The 19431-nt window shown below is 43.6% G+C and overlaps 1 protein-coding gene across 2 annotated transcripts in view; it reads right to left on the bottom strand.

Moving 5' to 3' along the window:
• CCN4 (cellular communication network factor 4) overlaps positions 1-2932 on the bottom strand; it is a 35183-nt gene extending 32251 nt beyond the window's left edge. The window contains exons 1-2 of one of the 2 annotated variants that reach the window (XM_027901384.1): positions 2678-2932; positions 1368-1384 (exon numbers count right to left, since the gene is read on the bottom strand). In XM_027901384.1, coding sequence (XP_027757185.1) covers positions 1368-1384; positions 2678-2750 — 90 coding nt within the window. In that variant the 5' untranslated portion in view covers positions 2751-2932. The remainder of the gene's footprint in view (positions 1-1367; positions 1385-2677) is intronic. The other variant, XM_027901382.1, reaches the window with a different exon arrangement.
• Positions 2933-19431: the final 16499 nt, after the last annotated feature.

Genomic DNA, 19431 nt, shown 5'->3' with positions numbered 1-19431 from the left:
TTTTAAGAAATGTTTGAAAAGTTATGCCTGAAATTCCAGGTATGCTCAGTTATTTTTTTCTTCACAAGTCCATCACCTGTGCAGTTTTAATCTAAAAAAAACCCCAAACCTTGTTGGTAAAACTATTCAAGAACTCAGTAACTGCTTGTAGCTTCATACAGTATTGGGGTATGCTTAACCTGACAGCTGCCTTCTGAAATGCCTTTTCAGAAAGCATTCTGAAAGTCTGCCTGACCTTCCCATATTAACTCCTGTGCATTTCTTCCTGGAACAAGAAGATATGTATCCCAGATAGTCAACCTTCCTCTTTCCCGGTGGAGCATCTTTTTCCATCCCTAGTTCATACATGAAGAGTGACAAGTCCCCAGGGAGACCACAAGGCTTTGTACAATATGCACAGTGACCTAATGCTACCACTCCACGGATGTCTCTGAGACACTGGAAAGATCTTTATTACTGTTGTGAATATGCCAGCAAAGATAAACACTAAGGAAAACGAGGTGGGGTAGTGTTAGAGCTTTCCCAGCATCCCTCTGTTATGACTCGCATGACTTTGCTAAAACATCTCATGAGCAGGGTGGCCGTGCAAGCTAAACATTCACATTAATTGCAATATAACTTGTTCCTTTAGACATCCCTCTTAATCAGGTAAAACTAAGCCTGCTCTTCTCCCAAAAGTCCTTTAAGTATTACACAGACAAATTCTACCTCCCATTTATTCTGTCCCCATCCCCTCTCACCGATCCCTGCCATACACTTTTTTCATCCCTTTTTCCCCTCTCCCTCATAAGTGCTGGACAGAAATCTCCCTGTCAGCAGCCTATTAACCCTCCATCACATCTCAGTTCAGGTGTGGAGAAGACCCAGAGGAAACCACTTCACTACTGGGGAAAAGTTGTCCCTACTCAGGGATTTCTAAGTGCAGCCTTCCGGGGTCAATCCCTGTTTGGGACCTGACAGTGTCCCTGAATGCTCCAGGGAGGCACAGCTTCACCTGCTCAATTCAATGGAGAGCTGGAAGTGGAATTGCTGAGATCCAGGACTCTTTTTAGGCTACTATTGGTAGCATTTTGAACTCTTTTTAGATACTCTTTAGACCAAACATGCTGCTAGGGATATCAGGACTGTACTCCCTTCCTCATCCCCCCCACCCCGCCCAGCAGGCACATGTGCCTGCATCCACTCACACACATATTTTCATGCTACAGCAGCTTTTTTTTACAAACATCTCTGATACCAAGGGAACCCAGGACTACCACTGTACAGTTTACAAGGCTCACACAGATCTCCTCTAGTAATAGTGTTTGGGGAGTTTGTGGACGGCTCCCTCTGTGTGATTTTTTACTTGCTGGACAAAAATCAGCTACAGTAAGAACCAGCTTCCCTCAGAAAGCCCAGGAGTTGCAGTTTGTTTGTTGTTAGTTTTGTGTTGTGGTTGTTTTCTAGAGGACGCCCCGTTATCAGTCCATCTCAGCATCCAGGCAGGACTTATCTCTGTGCCATCTGCTCTCGCACAGGTGTGCCTGGTGTGCCACATCACCCGTGCTACTTTCCTGTCTTAAAGCGCTGCTTTATCGCTCAACACACCAGCCAAACCCTGGTGCCGGCAGCCCCGCAGAGCAAAATCCCCCGAGCAGAGCAGTTGATTTCACCCCACTCAGAGCAGGGCGATGCTCAGACACATTTTACACGTGTCTGGTTCAGGAAGTTCCCCGGCCTTAAGCTGGGCAGCCCAAATGGGTCCCTAGCATCCCCCTCGCTCTCGGGACTCCCACGGATCCCTGCGTCCAGCTCTGCCTCCAGGAATGCGGGACAGGGGAACGCTCCCCCGCCGGGGACAGGCGCTGCTCGCTCCCGTCAGAGCCTCACCCCCTTCCCACGGCAGGTCTTAATCACAGAAACGGACATTCCCTCTGCCCCGTGAATTCCGTCGAAGCTGCGAGCACGCACCGGGAAAAAGCAGAGCAAAACGCCGGCACCTTTGGAAAAGGAGCGGCTTCCCCGGACAGGTCTTTCCAAAGAGGAGGGGAGGGAAAGCGGCTGCATGGAGAGGGAAGCTCCAGTAGATCGGGAGGGGAAACAAACCCTCCTCCCTCTCCGGGCCCGGGGCAGAGGCAGCAGCTCCTCACCTGCGGGAGTGGCCGCGGCACCTCCCGGCCCCGCTCCCGGTCCCCGCCCCGTCCCGGTACCGGCACCGGGGCTGCCTCGGCCCCGGCTCTCCATAGGCACCGCCGCCCGTCGGGAACCTGCGCGTTCTCCTCCAGCCTGGTCCCCTCACAGCCTCAGCCCGGCTGCTTCAGGCAGGAGCGAGGGATCTCTTCCTACTTCTTTTGCTACATGATACAACTAGTAGCAATAAAAAACCCCAAAACCAGCCAAATAAACAAAAAAACACTCCAACCTACATTTTTCTGTGCAGATACACCTGGATGCTGAGCAGAGCTCAACTCCGAGACACTTCTGCACACTTCTTCTTTTTCCTTTCCTTTCCCTCTTTCCCTTTCCTTCTGTCCCTCACAGCTCACCTTTCCTTTCCTACTCTCACATCTCCCAAGTCTCCAAATTTTACCAGTGCCCACCTTCCCACATGCACCGCACTCAGATCTCCCTGCCCACCTTACATTAAACCCAGGTGTGTTTGCAGAAGACAAGTCTCTCCTGCAGTTTCCAAACTCACCTGCAAAATGCTGCTTGCTGCTAGAATCCAGGGCAAAAGCCACCTCATCCCTGGAAGCCGGGATTAAATACATTTGATTGAACCCAGATTCAGAGCCGTTTTGAACAAAAACACCACTTTGGGGAATGCAGAGCAATCCTGAACTGGCAACCTAGCCTAGGCACTCTGCCTTTTTCTCTTGGCTCTTTGGGGATTTTATTAAAGACAGATCTGACGTCACGGTGAAGGACAAGCCCTGCATTTTTCCTCTGGAGAAACTTTTCCTGCCTTCACTTCTTCATTTTTGTGTGTGGTGTTGTCCCACCTCCTGCATTTCAGTGCATCGCCGTGAGCCAAAGGGCTCTTAAAGGGAAAGCTGCAGCGCCGGGGTCCAGCACACTGCGATTTTAGCACGGCTCTGGAATGATCAGAGCTCACCCCTCATGTTGCTCATGGCATTCAGACTCTTGTAATGTACAGCAAGAAATGTTTAATCTGGCTTTACTGATTTTGATTAATGAGCTGACACGTATACTAATACACACAGATGTGTGATTTGTTTGATTTTTTTAAAAGAGTGGCTTCATTTGAAGAGCAAAAGGATATTTGCCCTGCAAGCACACCCTGGGGGATGCAATCTGCCAGTGCCCTTGGGACTCCCCTCTTTACAGAGCAGCCCTAGATAACTGATCCCCTGTCATGCCACACATCCCTCATGTGATTTTGGTAGAGTGTTTGGGAGTGTGTATCAGCTCCTGGGCCCAACCACACTTCTATCCTGCGCCAGTAGTGAGCATAAAAAACTTTGTCCAGGTACACAGGAGTGCAAATCCCACCCTGAACTGAAACCCCATCCCAAACTCTCTGATCACCTGTATCCCTGCTGATGTATACCCTGATTTTAGCTGGGGCATCTCTGATGTATTTTTCTTCTTTTACCCAGGCAAAGGTATAGTATTTGCTGTCATTCTTCTAAATCTGAATTTGAAAGAATTCAAAGTCTCTTTCATCCTTAAACTGAAATAGAATAGTATAAGGAAAATGAGTGTTTTCAAAGGGAAGAAAAATCTTGTTAAACAGCTTTACAGGTCTTAAACTACAGAGCAGAGTCATGGGCTAAAAGAAGTGTCAAGGTAAATTTAAAAGTGGTCAAGCCTTTCAGCTTGATGTGACACAGCTGGGCAGTGATGGCCAGACTAGAACTGAGATGTTTCCATAACCTTTGCTCAGTTTTGGTGACCTCCTGGAACTCAGGTGTGCCAGGTTGTGTTCCCCGGCCTAAGCATCCACTCAACATAAGAAGGATGTGGATCTGTTGAAGCAAGCGCAGAGGAGAGTCAATAAGATGATCAGAGGGATGGAGCATCTCTCCTGCGAGGAAAGGCTGAGAAAGTTGGAGTTTTTCAAGCTGGAGAAGTGAAGACTCTGAGAAGAACTTATAGCACCTCCCAGAACCTTAAAGAGGTCTAAAAGAGAGCAGGAGAGGAACCTTTGACAAAGGCATGCAGTGACAGGACAAGGGAGAATGGCTTTAAACTAAAAGAGGGTGGGTTTAAATTAGATGTTAGGAAGAAATTCTTTCCTGAAAGACCAGTGAAAGATTGGAACAAGTTGCCTGGAGAAGTTGTGGATCTCCATCCCTGAAAGTGTTCAAGGCCAGGTTGGATGGGGTTTTGAGCAATCTGGTCCAATGTCCCTGTCCATGGGAAGGGGGTTGGAGCTAGATAACTTTAAGGCTCCTTCCAACCTAAACCATTTTATGATTCTAACTCAGCCCTCCTGGGGGGCTGGTACTGTGATGGGATTTGCTCCCCAGCCTTGGCACAACTGAATGCTCAAGGCTGTGGTTGACAGTGGGTGGGATGGGGAGGGTAAAAAATCTGTGCTCCAGTTGCTGTTCTCACAGCAACTTCAATCTCTTTGTGCTGCATGATGTGACATGGGCAGTTTAATGGTTTTACGCCAGCTGGATCAGGTGCCCTAAAAGATTATTTGTGTGACAGTGTGGATACCCAGTTGCCCTGGGAGATGACTCAACCAGAACTGGCTGCAAAATAAAGGAAGTGCCACATCCTGTCTTCCTCCTCCAGCACCTTCTCCCCTACCATAGCCCCTTCCCAGGACTCAAAATCCTAAAGACCAGGCTGGGGACTGTATTTTCTCTCAGGGCTGTTTCTGTTCTCCCTCCTTTATGTCCTTCCCTCCTTTTCCTCAATTCCTCCTCTGTTCATTCATTCCACCTCTTTCTGTTTCAATATTTCTGTCTCACCCCACTGTCACCAGCACATATCCTTCCTTGTACATGGTCAGCATTCAGTCACAGGGATTCTCTTTGTCTGCTGAGGAACTTAGAACAAACCCAGATGGTGACACTCAGCTGATGTTCATCTGCATGTGGATAAAACTCTGAGTGCCTGACTTTGGGGTCCAAATCCCTGAAAAATTTGTGAAGCAGCTGAGGTCACTTGGTCTGTTCAGCCTGGAGAAGAGGAGACTGAGGGGAGACCTCATTTCAGTCTACAACTTCCTTGTGAGGGGAAGAGGAGGGTCAGGCACTGATCTCTTCTCTTTGGTGACCAATGACAGGACCTGAGGGAATGGCCTGAAGTTGCCAGGGGAGGTTTAGGTTGGATATTAGAAAAAGGTTGTTCACCCACAGGGTGGTTGTGCACTGCAACAGGCTCCCCGGAGAAATGATCACAGTACCAAGGCTGGCAGAGCTCAAGAAGCATTTGACAGCAGTCTTAGGCACATGGTGTGACTCTTGGGGATAGTCTTATGTAGGGTTGGATGGTCCTGGTGAGTCCCTTCCAACTCAGCATATTCTGTGATTCCATGAAGTTGAAAGGAGCATTTTGAGAGTGCAATTCTTATGACCTAGGTGAGATGGTCTCTCAAAAAAAAAAAAAAAAAAAAAAAAAAAAAAAAAAAAAAAAAAAAAAAAAANATTAAGGAACTATGATAGTAGGACTAGCAAAAGTAGTTTTGCAAATGGAGGAACAAGAGTTCAAAGCTCCTGGGTTATCAGACCCCAACATCAAGGGAAAGAACACTTTAATAATGACATCAGAAATGGCAGTATGTGGGTTTGGGGTTTTTTCCTAAAAAAACATTTGGTTATCTCAGTCTTCTTTGACTGTTTCCACTGCATAATTCACTGCCCTCAGTGAATTCCTTAGCATATGCTGTGGTCAAGTGTATCAACAAGGATGGAGACATTGAGAGTGGACATCTGGCTGTTTGAAGCTCCACAGCCCATCTCACATTGTTTGTGAGAGTTTGTCACATGGCAATCATAAACCAGACACTCTGTCTTAGCTTGGATGAGACAGGGATCAAGGAGCAGGCCTGCAGCTCCAGGGCAGGGGTGCTGAGACATCCAGCTGCCTCAGCAAAACCTTTCTCATAGTGATTCCTGTGTGGATGTGGCACATCAGTGCATTTACAGATGTGACTGGGTGTAGGATTATTTCATTAAATCTCAAATGACAGGGACATTTAGGCCCTTGTTGAACTCAGTGATGGCAGCAGCCTACACCTTGGCTTCTGTGAGCTCTTGGATTCCTCTATGGATGACAATGCTGAAAGAGATCATTGCAATCCTGCATATGGTTTGATCCTGGGGAGTCTTGTACTGACCCCAATAAATGGAGGCTCTAAATACACTTCTCTGTGTAGTTCAAAGTCTTCAATTTCAGATCTTCAAACAATGGAAAATCCACTTCATGTTTGATGAGTTCAGTTACATTCACTATTAAAAGCTTGTGCCGTATTTTCAGTCTGAGTTTGCTGGTTTCATCTTTCTGCCAATGTCTGCTTGGCTGATGAGAGTTTGGCACCTTCTTCCAACATATAAACATGCAAGGGTTCCATAAATCACTGCCGACTCTCCTCTTCAATAAAACAAGGAAGCCACATTGCTTTTAGTTCCCTGCATCTAATTCATTTTCTGGACCTTGAATTTTATAGTTCTATGACTTCTCTCTTTACCTTTCACTTTATATGGACATTATGTCTGTGAATGCTGCTATCCATCACTCTGCAACCATGTCACTCACAGTGAACTGGAAACAGGTAGCACACCCCTGTCGAGACCTCTGACTGTGTTAGGCTAATGCTTTAATATCACTCCTTCCTCAATACATCCCTTATGCCTCTCAGCCTCATAACCAGGTTTCTCGATTTGACTCCATTTTACAGTCTTCTTAGAATAAATAAACTGGGAAATAGATTGATTTATTTTACCCTGTTTGATGTGTCTGGCCCTTTTACCGAGGGCTGTAGCCAGCCAAAGAACACAGGGACTGCTAAGAACAGAAAGAGAGCTCAGGAAGGATGGGTGCAGTCCTCTCTTGCAAAAGTGTGGCAGGAATAGCTCCTTGCCTGTAGTGGATTTCCCTTGTAATAAATGAGATCAGACTCTGCCTAAAAGTACAGGGGGGAACAAAAAAAAGGACACCTTGGAATTTCCTGACTCATAGGAGGTAAAGGCTGAGTCATGAGTCTGGCTTTTAAACAAGCCAAACAAGTAGCTCTGTTAGTTTCCTATCAGGTTGTATTTTCTTCTGCTTTTCTTCATGACAGGGTGATGAAGAAGGCACTTTCAGTCAGCAGGAAGGTTAGTATTCAGGAAGCACATACTAGAATGGAAAGGGAGGTGGGGAAGTCAAACTGCTCCACCTGAAAAATGCTGAATACTGAAAAGTAGTCAAATCTGTTATTGTTGTTGTTATTACTACTTAGGTGTTGCAGAGGAGAATTACATCAGCCTGGCCCTTCAAAATATCAAAGAAGCTTTGGAAACATGATTATGAAAACATCTGTTTTAGCTGACTCTTGATAATATCAAGCATCTGAACACTCAGCCAACCCCACTTCAGCACAGGTGAATATCTCATTTCCGCAGAGATGCTGGCCTTTGCAGATAAGACTTGACATCAGAGTGTAAGAAGCTGCAATACCACAGCAGAACTCACTCTGTTGCTGTCTAAACAGTGTGGATAGAGAGCCAAACACTCCTTTGCTCCTCTTCAACCTCATATCCCTGGTACAATGATGCAGAAAGTACCAGCAAGGAGCTAATGTGGCAAATCCACCACTGAATTCCCTCAGTCCCTTTAAAAATGCCAGATGAAGGGATTTACCTTGGAATGTTATTCAGCCCAGGTTTCCATTACTGAGTAAGAATGCACCATGCTGTGTGGCTTGCACTCCTCATGCCAGAATACTTGTGGGGCTGATCATACACCTAACAGCTAAACAGGAAATCAGCTGGTTCAGGTAAACCAGCCTGGCTGTCAGCACTCCAGGACTAAGGAATCATTTCTGCAGAGATCTGGGATAAATTAGAGCCACTAATATGGGTGAAGTGGCAGCTGAGTCTTAAAAGTGGAGCATTCAATATTTAATTCATTCATGCAGCCCAAACAGTTTATTCTCGCCATTCAAGTGAGAATATTGCCTTTGGGGAGACATGGCTGTGGTTTCATCTCCCATAAATAAACTCAGATTTCTTAGGACAGGTCTTCAGGTGGTGTCAATCTGTGTGACTCCCTTGATTTCAGCAGTACTAATCTGGCTGACAGCAGCTGAGTAAAAATCTAAGGGAGTCAATGACAGTAGCCAAAAAACAAATCATTAAAATACTATTTTCTGTACTTTTTCATTTAAAATATATTAGAACTTTATATCAATTTACAAATAAGTGTTATATTAGATTATCAGTTACTGATGACAGGAACATATTTTCTTCATTGCCCTCAAGAGCAATGGCCTGACTGCTGTGTTAACCTATTCTTAAATTCTCATAATTTCCTGATGGACATTTATGTGGCCAAAATACATATTCTGATGATTTTGAACCAGTACCAGGCATTTGTAACAGCAGCAACAGTACTGCAGGGTATCCAGTGTTTTTCCTGAGCAATTGTCTGTCTCAGTACCCGCATTCAAAAACCCATCAATTTCTTAATTAAAGCTTTCAAACAGAACTTAGCATTAAAAAAAGGCCAAAATAATAAGAATAAAACCAAAAGAAATCAAACCAACCAAACAACAACAACAAAAACCAACCAAACAAACAAAAAAACACACATGCAAAACCAGCACACAAATAACATACCAGACTCTGAGGATAATTAATAACCAAAATGAACAGGCCAGAAAGAATGAGGAACCTGTCAAAAATATGAACAATCTCTGATAAATCTTTGCTGTAGCAAAGTAGTCTTCTGGAAATAAATATTGACATTATATTTACTAAACAATGAAAGAAGCTGGATAAATAACACATATTGAATCTGAGCCTCAGCTGGTTTAAGTATGAAGTCCTTGGAGTTGCCCTAATTTGTGGCATTTATTGGTGCAATGCATTATTCATAAATATTAGTTCAACTATTTGAACAAATGAGGGAAGTGCAGAGGAGGAATTAACCTTTGGGTTTGCCTCCTGCAGATGTTTTTCTTGATGCCCATGAAAAGGGAGGAGAACATATTGGATAACAAGCTATGAAAGGATGAAAAATCCCACCAAATACTTCACACATTCCAGAAGCAGCACAGCCTGCTCCCTCTGTAGGTTGGTCTGCTTCACATCATGGTCTTCAGGACGAGTCATTTCATGACATGCTCCAAAAAATTATGTCATCCACTGCAGATAGTGTCCACACACACTGTGTAGGTATAGAATAATTCCATTCTCTGGATCAGTGACCACAGAACTGTACAACTATTCATTCATCTGGGCCTTTTTCCTTTTACTAGCACAGCAATATTCTTCAGTCTCTGGGATGGAGTTGGCTATAAAAGGAGGGAAATCTCTGTTCTCCTGGAAATTCTAGTCTAGGTAAGACCGGATTCAAATTTTATCTTTTCAGTCACACACGGAGGCCAGCACTCTAAATATGTCTGTGAATTTCCAAGGTTGGGTTAGATTATACATAACTTTGGTTGGGAAAAAAAAAGAAAAAACAAACCCAACAAACCCATGAAATTGCATTAAATGTACAAGAAGTACAATAAGGTCTATAAAACAGAATCATCTCCTGTCTGAGATAGGCTTGTTTTTCTGTTGAAAAGTAGGTCTGCCCTTCTAGCCCATGTGTTGCTTTTAAAATATTTTGTTAATAAATGCAGACAAATCATATTTCTTTTCTTATTAAAGAAAATAATAACAAAACCTTATGAGATGTTTAGAAAAGCTATGAATAGATCCCCAGGAGATTGAACCTGTTTGAAACATGAAATATTTGAGGATCAAATATTTTCCCTCTATGGCCTGAGTATCCAAACTCTGCATTCTAACTCTGGTAACGTTTTATTCAAAGTTTCCTGTGGTATTTGGTTAGTAAACGTTTCTCTTTCAACAGAGCTGCTTTCAGTCTGTGTTTCCTGGGGAAATGGAGCTTATGCAATCACTTCGTACGTGTTCATGTTTGTCTGTCCCTGTGCCTTTGCAGTAACTTTTGAGCCTTTTGGGCAAAACCAAGCCAAATTTTCAGAAAGACGGGTATCTCACAGATGATCACATTCCTGTGCACTTCATGAAAGGAGGCTCCCAGGAAGATGAGGGAGGCCACAGGAATATCACACCTTTGGGAAAAGTGGGGTGTTGACTCACACACTATTAGAGGCCAGAGAAGCCACACAGCTGAGACCTCTCAGACAGACAACTGCAGGAAAACAGCTTCAGCTGAAGTTTGCAGGCAGCCACCAGAGACAAATCCACGGGGAAAGTGGCTTTACTGATGTAGTGCTCACAAGAATACTGCTACTTTAGGCACACATAGTCCACGTGCTCTCGAGTTGTCATACTTTTACTTTTTTATTTCTTGCAAGCAACACTTTACACTTCCTCTCCTCCCATCCCATGACAATATTTGCCCTTAGTTTAGTCTTGGTTATAAAAGCAAACAGGGTGAAAACAGAGGTATCCATTTTCATGCTACCACCTTAGGAAGTAAAATACTAAGTCTGTTCCAAATTCTTGCCTGGATGCTTTCAAAGTGCAAATATACAGTCACTTTTGCATGGATATAGAGTGGTTCTACCTCAAGGAGATGAATAAATTAAGGGTCTGATGATATGAGCTCTTTTAGAGACCTCAGCAGAAGGAGGTGTCACATATGGAGAGCATTCAACATATACATGTTTTTATTATCTTCATTATCATCTTTTTTAAATGCTTCAAATGCAATTATCAGTGGTAACAAACTACTTTTCCATGCCCTGGAGGGTGTTCGCCATGATGTCTGCTTGCATTCATTATTAGTTTTTCAAAATTGGGAGCATTCTGATTTTGTTTCTGAATTTCATTTGGATCACTGTGGTTTGCCAACACAGAAATCTCAATGCAAAGGAAGGAAACAGGGCATGGAAGGTGATGCATCACACCTGGATTCCCAGAGCAGATCACTGCCCCAAGCTCTGGTCTTTGTGGTCAGTTCCACCATTTTCCATCCCTGCCCAGTGTGATAGAACTTTCCACCCTCTTCTGGACTGAGGGCACCACACAGAGCAGTCACTGCTTCCTCCTGGGCTTTTTTTGCCCTTTCTCTTTCTCCTACCAGCCTTTTGGAGCAGATATCACGATACAGACTTGTATTCAACCTGAGGGAAAAGGAGAAGAACAGGCTGGGACAGGGCACGGACCCCACATGCTCAGGGAAAAGGTTAGTTCAGCTGATGTCTTCATGATGATCCAGCAAATGCTTTTCTTCATCAAGTAGAAAAATGATTTCATGGATTCTGGCAGTACTTTTTGCCCTTTACCATGGCTTTCCTCCATCTTCCTTTAATCTCACACAAAGTTGTTCAGTCCCTGAGGAACCGCTGGGTTGCACATGTTTAGCCAGGACAGGCCTCACAAAGGAAATTTGGACCAGGAGGACATATTTGGGGACTTTATGTGAGACTTCATATGGGATCCACAACGCTGCTCCTGCAGCTGCATTAGTTAATTATAAGCAAGAGAAAAGTATATAGAGGGTAAATCCTGTATACCCCACATTGAGCAAAAATTGTTGCCAGAGTGGTTTCTGGTTTATTGTTTTGTGTGTGTGTGTGTTTTTTATTATTGTTATTTTAACAAAGAAAAGTTAAAACTTCAACCTGTAAATCCATCAGCCCTGAAGAACATCGAGTTTCACTGAGATTGTTGTACCTATTATTCATCAGTTGGAACTCAATTTGACATTAGTAGCACCATTAGATGCCAAAAATGAAAACTCTTCACCATGTTCCAGTCATTTTCTGCCCTAATGATATAATGATACCCACTCCTTACTTGACAAGGGAGAAGTTTAATGACCTAAAGTCCCAAAGGGACGAACTTGACTTGAAGACTTTAGAGGCTGATTCCAGTAAATTAAAGGGTCTTTCTCACTGTTCACACTCCTACATCTATTTTTAATTAACTGTTCCTTTCTACTGTGTTACAAGATGTAGTCTTCCCTTTTCCAGAAGGCCTATCATAACATGGCTTCAGTCCCTGAATAGTGTGTTCAGGCTGCAATACAGTGGGAACTATTTGAGCTGTAGTGAAGCCACCCCCTGATCCTGTAGGTCCTTCAGTTCCTCACAGGCTGGTTTCCATTACTCCCACTCACTGACTCCCTGACCTCCATGTGGTGCATCACAACATGACCCACACTTCTCAGATTGTCCTTTGGGGCATCTCACAGAAACACCTCTCAGAACAAACAGAAGTGCTCAGTTTTAAAGGAAGAAACTAGAATTTCGGAAAAAAAAAATTAGTCGCTTTTGACCATTTAGGTCTATCTTAATTTGTCAGACTCTTTCTGCTGCTTTTTGCAGTTTTATCTGTTCTCTTTGTCAGCCTCAAATGCATTTCTTTGGCATGACTTCCCTGGTTCCTGGTGGCAGCCCTTGAGGGACTGGCTGGCTGTACCACCTGCACTTCACAGAGCAGGATTCTACACGAAGATGGGCAGTTTTCCGCCCTAAGACACACCATGCCCTCAGTGAGTAGAAATTCTCCTTTATTTTCAGTTGCTTTAAGTTGTTGCAGGCCCTGGAGGTGAGAGTGTTCCCAGGAAAACCACCCTTTTCTTTGCATGGTGGGGAATGTTGTCTTCATATTCTGTCACCTCCCAGAGGCACCTCACGGAGACAAATCTCTGGCCCATTTAAGGCTTAGGGTGGCTGATGAGACTACAAGTAAGGTGGCCAGGTTAGGAGAGCTTTCATGTTTCTTGAGATGTGCCTGGGGCAAGTGTCCACATAGGTGATGGAGAGGGATGGCTTCCTTCAGAGTACCAGTGATGGAGTGCAGCTCCTGGCAAGGAACTTCCTCAAGTGGGAGCCATCACCACCTCTCTCCTGCCTTGAGGACCCCAGGCTGGTTTTGGAGCGAGGAAGGATATGGGCTGAGAGCAAGGTCAAGGCCCTGATCCTCTGGTGAGCAGACTCTGGAGCTCAAGAAGAAAAATGTGAGGGGGAGAGATAAAGGGAATACATCTGAGGCACAATCAGAGGACTGGAAGAGACTAAAGGGTTCCTCTCATGTCACTCCTGCCCCAAGGCAAAAACTGCATTAACTAAACTCTTCCTGACAGACGCATGTCTAACCTTATCTCCAGGGAGCAAGGCTGCTTCCCTCTACCCACTCTGCAGTGACCTGTTCAGGCCTTCCCTCTCCTCAGAGTTAGAAAGTTAAGCCTAATCTCTGCCTTCAGTCTCTCCTACTGTAGTGTAGGTCCACTGTTCTTTGCTGCAATAAAGAACAAAGAAAGGATTTTTTTTCCCAGTGTGCCCATTCAACTAGTTTAAAGACAACATACATATTTCCACTGCAGCGTCTTCTTTCCCAGTTGTCCCACTGTTTGCTCAGACATCATAGTTTCTTAGTTTCCCTGTATTTCTTGAGGTTCCCCAAACCAGGGCTAGCACTTGAACTAGACACTCCCTCTTTATACTTCCTAGAGTTCACTTCCCAGAGCTAGGTTTCTTCTGTAGGAAGCCACAAATTCCCACTACCCTGGTTGCTCCCTGAAGGAAATGACTGTCAAGCATCACCTGAATGGCCACAACCCTGTCGTTGGCATCTGGTCACCACTGCAGCAGAAGAGGGACTATGTCTGCCACATCACTTAAATCTGCTGGGATAAAATGGATGACAAAAGCAACAAGGTCTCAACAGCATCAGCAGCCACTCTCAGATATGCCTCAGATATGCTGCCTTTCAGGACCAGGAGCCTGCAGGGCTTTACTTCTCTCCCTCTCTGTTATTTCCCCCATACTAGTTTTCCTATGACAAATGCACACCAATCCTTTACTGAATCCTTGGAGAAAATAAATAAGTCAGTGTTGTTGATACAACTGAGAAGCCTGAGCCAACCCCATGACTGCTGTGGTCCTAAACTCTTTTATGAACTAATTATTTCATAGGATCTTTTTGTGATCCTTTTTTTTTTTTTTTCAAACTTTGACTTGAACCATCAGCAGATGTAGCTCCTATGTGCTGCTACTTAATACAGAAAGGTTTTGCAAGACCTCAGGCTACATTCCAAAGTCCCACTCCAGCTTTCCCTCCAGGACAAGAGAGCAGCACAGACAACTCACACTGAGGATAACTCTCCTGCCAGATAGCCATCCACACTACAGGATTGGATCTGGGTTAGATTCCCCACTCATTTGAGCAAATTTCATGTGATGTAGAGGCAAAAGTCTTACTACAGTCAAGGTGAAATCATACCAGAGCAATTTCATCTTCTTCTATAGTAGACATTCTGTCTTCCATATCATCAAGATCTGTGACAAGTCTGGTGTTCTTTTAATCATTATTTGTTTTATAAAAAAACAAGTCAAAGTGTTGCTAAGCTCCCTCTGATCTTCAAAGTGTTCCTAAATGGTTTGTTCCATTTGTTTGAATGTTTTTCTAGGTGTTGACAGCATGCTGATTGGTTAATAATTCCCTAGCTCTTCTCTTTCCTCCAGAACAATAGACCCATATCTGTGTTTTTCTCTCCCTCCTGGGTCTCACATGTCCTTCAAGACAGTGGCTTGCCAGTTCTGCATTTTGAAACAAAAAAAGATCTGTCTTTTCAATGAAATCCCTTAGCCTGCCTTTTTGTTGTTGTAAACTGAATTGCTCCTCCCCACTCCCTGGTGTTACCATGTTAGTTACGACCTCATGGCAGTTTTAGTGAAGGCAGAAAGGTGAAAGGCATTAACCTCTTCAGCCCTCCAGGCATTATTAGCTTCCCTTCCTCCCTAAGTGAAGGACCAGCTTCTTCCCTCATCTTCCTCCTTCTGCTGAAATATTAATAGAAAGCTCTTTGCTACCTTTCATATATTTAGGTTTGTGCTTTAGCCTTTATGATTTTGCTCCTACATGCCCCAGCAATTCCTTTATGGGCATCTTTAGTAAACTGACCTAGTTTCCACTTCTTGCATGTCCTCATAGACCATCTGTCTGACGCATGGAATTGCCAGTCACTATCAGTGTAGGTTGTATTTCACCTTCAGTCTGGAGACTGAGGGAAACCAAGGTCCTCTAGCAACTCATTTTCCCCAGGATGAGATCACCAAGAAGAAATATTCCAGGATAACTGCTTCTGTGAGCAAAGAGAAACCTCAGCATTGCACTGGATCGAGAAGCAGGTGCCTAACAAACAGCTGTGCCATCAAATGACAGAAGGTACAAGGCCTCTGCACTCAGTTATAGATGTGTCTTTCTTACACTCTCCTTGAAAAGTGGGGCATGGAAACTCTGAAGAGAAATAGGATATTAAATGGTGTCAGATACTCACTACTGTGCATGAATCCTCTCCCTCGTTTTCTCAAAAGTTTTGCTCTTTTGCTCTAGAAAAAGTCAAAATGGCTACACATCCACACCAACAAGCCAACAAGCATTTCTTGTGTCATCTCCCCTGGGAGCTGCAAGTACTGATTGAGGGATAGCTGTTTCCAGTGTACGGGATAGCTGTTTCCATTGTACGTTCCTGTGGAGAAGCACGGTGAAGAAAGTGCTGGAGGAAATTATCTGCTGTTTGAGTTATTGTCATGAATGATAAAACAGATGTTTCATACGCATGAACTTTTCATGATCTTGATCTGCAGGCTGACTGGATAATGAAATATTATTACAGCATGGAACAAGGAGTTGTAGTGGGCATATAAATCCCAAATCTAGCTCCTGATGATATAGTTTTTTCCACAGCTTATCCCTCAAACCACACACATGCTAGTTCTTGCACATCCAGCAGCATTTCAGTACCCATTCTTAGCTGGAAGTGTGACATTTGGCAAATTATTTGGAAAACTCCATAAAATATATATTTCTGTTTCCTCAGCTAATGCTAAGCCCCGTGCCCTTCAGTGTGCTCAGGGTCTCTGGAAGGTTCTTGGGAATGTTTGTTTCTGTTTCCTTGTCCCAGGGGAGAATGTCTATGCTTACACCTACCATTAGCATTCCCTGGGCTCTGCAGGAGAAAATGCATCAAACCCCTTTGTGCTGCCCCAGGGACACAGAGCAGCTATAAAGCAGGATAAAGCAGTTAAGTGTTCTGCTTCCCCAAAGCAACCTAAAGGAGCTGGAGTTCCCTGGAGAGTCCAGTATTTACAGAGTAGTTTCTGCTGCATGAAAGGCATAACCCTTAAAACCATAGACATAATGCCCAAAGGGATTTTAGATCACACAGTCCAACTTTTCACACCGAGGTGGGCTCAGGGTTAGAGGTAGGTTACAGTTGATGATGTTTGCTTACACCTTTTTATGAACTGAAGGTGTTTATACAATGTATGTCTGGAGACTGCTTTGTGCCTGCACATGCAGAATGGCTGAGCTCTCAGAAGAGATTTGCACATCTAATCCTCAGGCTACTTTTTCTGTCTGCTGTGCAATTTTCATACCTACTGTGGAGTGGCTGACAGGAACCAGCACTGGAGACAGCAGCAGAGCTGTCTTCTCCCAGTAGACCCTGGGACTTGAACCAGGACTTGCCACTGTATGAAAGATTGTGGCTCTGCATTTGAGATCCAGGCAAAGCCTCCCTCCAGCTGCACTGCTGGCAGAGAGCAGTGCCCCATTGACAGCTGCCTCTCCAGCGGGCCTGAGCACATGAAGCAGAGCTGAATATCCCCCACATGCTGTATGTGTTGGTCTAAGGTCAAACCTAGATTATGTGACTGCCATATTCTCTCTGTGTAAACAGAAAAAATGGACTTTTGGTATAAATGACTCTGATCTTGAGTAATTCCTTGCAGCACTTCCTTGCATTCACCCTACTAATCATGAGGTTAGGGAAATACTGCTTAAAAGATGTGGTAATGACTTGGAGTCCAGCATAAGCAGTAAAAAATCACGTTGTTTTAGGAAATATTGTCATTATCCTATAAATATAGCATATCTGCATAGTCTCTATCTTAGCACATATGGACCACGGAGAGGAAATTATATTACATCATCACAGTATCATATGCAGTTGGCATGAACTCTGGGAGCTGTTTCTAAGTTCCATTATTAAATAAGAGCAAAAAAGGGGAAAGAACAAGTGATTGGTTGAGCTGCAACAAGGTAGAATGCTCAATTTTTTTAAAATAATTTTTCATCTGAGACATTTGTACAATGATGGAAATATAAACCCATCTTCCCCCAACTTGGCCAAAGTTTCTAGGGTTTGAAATCCTTCATGTGCAGTTTATACATGTGTTGAAGTAATTTGCTTGGCTTTACCCTAAAAAAACAGAGTCATGTCATTTCCTTTGCCATATGCAATAACAGTAATTGCAACATAGGCCAGAGCAATACATCCAGTTTGGCCCTATATGCTGCTCATATCGAAACACTCAGCAACAGGGAAGATCTGAAGGACCAACAGAAGTGATTCATCACATCTGCCATTGTAGGAGGCAAACCTGAGCTGGCTGTCTGGTGGTCCATCACAGCCAGTTGAGTCAGTGGAGTTTATGGTTTAGTTTATCCACCCACCCACAGGTGTGTTCTTCAGAAGCTGAACCATCCCCTCAGCCCCTTGGATGCTATTGGTTAATTCTCCATTGAGTCACAGAGACACAGTCATAGAATGGTTTGGGTTGAAGGAGACTCCAAAGATCCTCCAATTCCAAACTCTCTGCTGTTTGCAGGGGCACCTTCCACTAGACCAGATTGTTCAAAGTTTGACCATAAAAGGAACCTGGGTTGGTTTGGTCGTAAAAAAAAGCCTTATGGAGATGTGTACTATGTGATGTCAAGCCTAATTACTGCTTTGTGTGGGGATCTGCAGAAGTCACCCTTCCATGGAACTGCACAGCTTTGGAGTTTGAGTCTGTTTGGTTTTTTTCCATGAGGAAATTTGCTATCTGGTGGAAATGACTCACTGATGGATATGAAATGCCAGATGTGTACATGGGAGTCTGAGGCACCAGCATGCTTGATTGCTACCAAAAAATTAAGAGTAAGAGGTCAAAAAGAATAGAGAAAATTTGGGAAACTCTCTATAAGTATCCTGCTTCATAATTCCTTTGTTAAAAAAGCAGATATGCCTACACATATTAAGGCAGTGGACTCTAAAATCTCTGTACAGAAATACGTAGATTTACCTTGTCCATTACCAGCAGCTCAGAGCAGGGCCATTTTCATAGAATTTACAACTGCCTTCCTCTCATCCTGTGAACTGCAAGTCACAGAATATCACCCAGTTTCCTGCCATCAGATCATGGTAAAGGATTATCTTAAAAAGCGTCCAACCATGTCTGGAAACAGCAGGAGTCTGAGCTGCCACCACTCCTCTTGCTCACTTGCATCAGTGATCTAATCAGTCTCCCTTTGGAGAGACTGGTAGACCTTACCTCTGCCTTAAGCTTGTCTCATTTTAGCTGTTAGCTGTTGTCTTCTGTGCAACTTCTCTTACCTTGTGTTTTCTCCACACCTCCAAGAAGCACCTCATTCTTCCTACCTGGTAAACTACAGAAGGCAAATTTTCTAATAACTTGCTTATTTCATTGTGAAATATTTTCTTTCAGCCCTGTAGTTGTTGGTTTTTTTTCTGTGGCTTTTCTCTGCTTCCTGTACAGTTTTTCAGCATGCCTTTAAAAACAGGGTTATCAGGCCAAGATGTAGTACTCTGGTACACACCGCTGCCACAAAATCAGATGGAAATCACATCCCTTCTCTTACTCACTTTCCTCCCCTGTATATGTCTTATGATCACATCAGTGATGTCATTTTCTCCACCATCATTCCTAAGATTAAAATTCATCTGTGCACCCAGTATCATCTTTAGGTCTGCCACCTTTATTCATTTGCATTTACTTCGAATGGACCCAATTTACAAAATGTTTCATTGTCTTTTTGTTATTGTCCAGTCACAGGAAAAATTTAGGAGTCTGACAATCTTTATGTTATTGGGAAGCTTTGGTTTCAAACCCAAAGGTGCTGATAAAAACTTGATCTTGGACCAATCTCTATAAAATCCACTAGGAGATCTATTGCTTAATGGAATCTACTCATTGAAAAAAGTAAATAAATTGATAGCTGTCAGGTAAGAGGTTCTTTAATCCATTAATATTTGGGCTTCAGTCTTATACAGGGTATACTTTATTTTATTTAGAATACTGTGTGGTACTAAAAGCCTAAAATATCTAGTGAATGTTCAAGCTATGCAGTCTCCTTAGAAAGTTTACTGCCATATAGAAAGCATCAATTCTGTTAGATAAGAGCTGTTTTCATATTAGCATGTAATTAATGATCATTAATTGTAGTCCTTGCCTTGAGCCTTATCGTTGATTTATGAATATGTCTCTTTTTCATACAA

The sequence above is a fragment of the Empidonax traillii genome, unplaced genomic scaffold, assembly GCF_003031625.1.
Source record: "Empidonax traillii isolate 1590-97213 ecotype Southwest subspecies unplaced genomic scaffold, ASM303162v1 scaffold781:size518241, whole genome shotgun sequence".
Taxonomy (NCBI): Eukaryota; Metazoa; Chordata; class Aves; order Passeriformes; family Tyrannidae; genus Empidonax; species Empidonax traillii.
Note: the sequence above shows the minus strand (reverse complement) of the source record. Positions and strands in the feature narration are given on the sequence as shown.